This window comes from Desmodus rotundus, chromosome 2 (assembly GCF_022682495.2).
Source record: "Desmodus rotundus isolate HL8 chromosome 2, HLdesRot8A.1, whole genome shotgun sequence".
NCBI classification, from domain to species: domain Eukaryota; kingdom Metazoa; phylum Chordata; class Mammalia; order Chiroptera; family Phyllostomidae; genus Desmodus; species Desmodus rotundus.
Genome location: NC_071388.1, coordinates 2,265,815 through 2,269,878, shown reverse-complemented (window position 1 = coordinate 2,269,878; position 4,064 = coordinate 2,265,815). Strand labels below are relative to the sequence as shown.

The following is a 4,064-nucleotide window of genomic DNA, read 5'->3' as shown; positions in this document are numbered from 1 at the left end:
TTCTCAGTTAAATAAAATACTGCCTTTCCTACAAGGCATGGGGACTTGCTCCGACTTAGCAGGATAGAGTGGAGGGAGACCACCCACGGGTTCTGCAGCTCTGTGCTGGCCCTTTCTGCCCATAGAGATGGCAGACGGACATGGTGGCTAGGTGAGGGAGCTGGGCTAGAGGGATTGTTCATTTCTCATCTACGAGGAATACTTTTTTCCAGGGAGGACCAGACTTGGTTTTGATTGAGTTGATTTTCATGTTTCTTTCTGCACCTTGTCAGGATGCAGGAAAGCAAGGGCGCCAAATAGACAGGAAGCCACCTTCCCCGTGCACCTATCAGAGAAGGCTGTGCCTTGTCTGATGGTGGAGTGTAGGATGAAATCCTTTCTGAAATGGGTTGGTGCGCAACACTGCTTTCTCTCCCATCCTCTCCTGCTCGCCCCTTGAGGAAACAGACACTGGGGGGGAGGGGAGGGGAGGGGAGGCAGTTCTGGCCTTCCAACCCCGCCCCTTACATGTTCCAAAGTGAGTGCTCATTTCCCCTCAATGCATACAAGCCTCAGATGAACCCACGTGGATAAAGTGAAGCCACCGCACCTGGGTTTCACTGCAGGTGAAAGGAGTCCCCACTTCTCCTCTATCGCCCGCCTCGCTTTAATCCCTGGTTGGGTTCCATTCACAACTACAAACTATTCCAATACTGCAGCGGGCACAAGTGAACATTCCAAGTTTCTCCTCTAGTCACCAAGCACACGGAAGAGCTCTCTTCACCTGCTCCAATGAGACAACATCCAAGGTCATCATTTCCTAGGAGACAAGCCCAACCTGATTTAAGTGATGGGGAAGCTCGTGGCTGGGTGACGTGTTTCAGTTTCTGTCTAGTAAAAGAGAAAGGATGCATTTCTGAGAAAGAGGATGAGATCGAACCCAATTGCATCATAAATGTATTTCTTAGTCCATTTTCTTTCAGGGGAGAAAGTTGTAGTCAAAAAAACAAACAAACAAACAAACAAAACAACACAAAAAAACCCTGACTGCTGTGCTTGGCTTGGAACTGCTGCCTCCCTCCCTCCTCTGCCCCACCTGCTCACTGGCCTGCAGACATCCGGGCCACCCCCCCCCCGCCCCGCCCCCGCTTTCCCTGATGCCTGAACTTCAGCTCATCAGAAGTCAGGGGAAAGATTTTTGCGCCCCAGTCATGTAACTAGTAACTTTCCCGAGGTTCTGAAGCCACCAGGGCGCCAGGCCCCGTTTAGTAATGAACAGATCAGATGAAAACAGGAAAGGTCTATCAATGTTTTATTTCCTTGAGTCTTCACAGTGCACCCAAACAAAGTTAGAGATAAAATAAAATGCCCGTTAAACTTGGCTACTACCAACAACCAGACACCTTACACATGAAGTTCAAAGCAAAACAGCTTGCAGATGGTCAAATAATCGTGGGCAAAATAACTTGTTGAAGCTTGTAACACACGGAGACCAAGCGCTTCAACTGCAAAGCGGCCAGCAGACCCCGCAGGACAAAAGGACAGAGCAGAAAACTCCATCCCGCGTGGCCACCTCAGTGGGGACCCCGAGCCCAGGGCGGCTTGGGGCTCAGGTCCCCCTCTTCGTCTTTTAATAAGAGAGAACGTTAGTTGGCGACCCTGCTTCCTGACTGGCCGAGGCTGAGAACAGCCCCGTTGCCTGTTCCGGTAAACCCCGCCGCCGACGGAGGCCGGTTTTTGTTTTGAAGCGAGCTCCAAGGTTGGTTACGCTGCTCTGGGGGGCAGGGCGACAAAACGGGGAGTCTCGAGTTCGACACTGTCCTTCAAGGAAGACCCCAGGACTTCGGAGCGAATCAGCCCCGCAACACCACACCTAGTTCTGTGATCCTCAAAAGCTGCACTCGAACAACCGGGCACCAAAGCGGACCCACTTCCCAAACCCGCAGCCCAGCGAGCGACCCTGGGGTGTCACCGCGGGCTCCCATCGGGCCGCGCCTGCTTTGCCCGGACACTCTGCACCGACAACCTGGTCTTTCTCCGCCTCCTGAGGTCGGGCAGCCTCCTTGGACAGGGTTTGGCTGGTGGGAACAGGGATGCCTGTGACCTCTAGCAGGGGGGATAGCGGGGGGAAACACGGAAAGAACCCCTCCCCCGCCCTTGGAGCGCGCGCGGCCCTTTGGTCCACTGGCTTGGCAGGTGTCGCCTCTGTGAGCTGTGGCACTTGGAGCTGGCCTCCCGCCGCACCCAGGCGAGCGCGGCGCCCTAAAAGCCACACCACCCACGCGGAGCGCACAGCTCCAGGGAACAGGGTGAGAGTGAGGGAGGAGCGCACTAGCTGCCCAAAGCAACTGGAATCCAGTCGGGACCTCCACAGCGCCGACGCTCCGTCGAACATCCGCTCGGGTCCCTTTAATTTCCCCGGGGTGGGGGCAGGCAAGGGGGAGCCCGACAGTCCCCTCCTCTGGGAGAGCAGGTTCCGAAGGCGCTCCTTGCTGGCCCTGCAGTCCTGGGCGCAGGGCGCGGGGGCCCGCAGGAGCTGGGCGGCGGAGGCTGTGCCGAGGTCGCGCCGCGGGCACGGAGGGCGCTCACTTGGAGAACCGCGCCTGCACTGCCGCCAGGCCCAGTCCGGCCGGGACCAGGTGCGGGAACTCGCAAACCGCACAGGTACAGAGGCCGGGGCCGCCCGCGCCGCCTCCCGGGAGCGCGAACTGGCCGCACGGCGGCTCCTCCAGCGCCACCGACAGGTACTTGGCGGGGCGCAGCGCCTCGGGCGGCCCCACGGCGCCGGGCGCCAGTAGCACGGAGCCCGGCGCGGCGGCGAGCAGCGGCAGGCCGGCCAGCAGCAGGCGCGGCGCGGCCGGCCCGGCGCCCTCGCCCAGCGCGCGGCGCAGCTCCTGCAGCGAGCTGCCCAGCAGCAGGATGTAGTTGCGGGCGAGCAGCAGCGTGGCGATCTTGGAGAGCTTGCGGCCTGGCGCTCCCTGACAGTGCGCCGCCGAGTAGGGCAGGATGACCTCGCGCAGCGCGTCCATGGCCAGGTTGAGGTCCTGCATGCGCTTCCGCTCGCGGCTGTTGATCTTGCGCCGCAGCTGCTGTTGCTGCTCTTCTTTGGGGTCCGCCCGGGAGCCGCCGCCGGCGTGCGCTCCCGCCCCCGCTCCCGAGCCCGGAGGTTCGGCGGGCATCTCGGGCTTCTCGCGAGCCGTCTTGGGGAGAAGGGGGGCCGTGGTGGAGGAGGCAGACGAAGAGGAGGAGGAGGGATGCTGCCGGTAGCCCACCAGCTCGTACAGGGAGGCTCCGAGCTGCACTTCTCCCGGACGCTGTGGCCGCAGCATGGTCGTGGGGGCCGCGTTCACGCGCGCCTGGGAAACCGCATAGTACATCTGGGGGGTAACGGGGGCAGCCGAGGGCGCCCTTCAGGAACGCCCCGGGGTGGACCCTTGGGCAAACTGCCCCTCCCCGCGGACCTGCGCGCCGGGAGCCGACGGCAAGGCAGCCGCCAGTCCGGGACCCCTTTAAACCCGATTTGGGAACCTGCGGGGCCGGGGCGGCTGGATGCAGCCAATCGGGGCGCGAGGCCGGGCGCAGGCGCGTGCTCATTGGCCGCCCTGCTGAAGCGGCGCGGAGGTGCGGCTGGCACCGCTCAAGGAGGTTATTGTGAGTGCTGGGTCACAGGACGGACCCGGGAGGGAGGGGCCAGAAGGCGTCATTTCGAGGGGGGGCGGGGGGGAGATGCGCGGTCGTTCCCGGAGTTCTGGTTGCAGTGGTGAAGCTGAAACCCCGGTGCCTACCTCCTTCCCTCTCTGCCTCGACTCTTTGGCGCATATACACGTACGCACGTGCTTATTGTAAACTGTGGTCACAGACACAACGCAAACTATTCCATCTCAGCCATTTTTGAGCGTGCAGCTCAGTAGCGTCCGGTACGTTCGAGCAGTGGCGCAACCAACCCGCAGAACCCTTTTCAGCTTGCAAAACTGAAACTAATCTCATTAAACAACAATTACCCTCCCCCTCCCCCCAACCCCTGGCAACCCCGGTTCTTCTGTCCGCGACACTGAGGACTCCAGGTGCCACCTGGAAGTGGAACC

At 60.9% G+C, this 4,064-nt stretch overlaps 1 protein-coding gene across 1 annotated transcript; it reads right to left on the bottom strand.

Moving 5' to 3' along the window:
- Positions 1 to 1,299: 1,299 nt before the first annotated feature.
- Positions 1,300 to 3,470, bottom strand: OLIG1 (oligodendrocyte transcription factor 1). The gene has a single exon (XM_045199381.3). The coding sequence runs from the start codon at positions 3,354 to 3,356 to the stop codon at positions 2,565 to 2,567; it is 792 nt and encodes a 263-aa protein (XP_045055316.2). The 5' UTR covers positions 3,357 to 3,470; the 3' UTR covers positions 1,300 to 2,564.
- Positions 3,471 to 4,064: the final 594 nt, after the last annotated feature.

Coding starts and splice junctions, on each gene's coding strand:
- OLIG1 (XM_045199381.3), bottom strand. CDS start 3,356: ATGTACTATGCGGTTTCCCAGGCGCGCGTGAACGCGGCCCCCACGACC.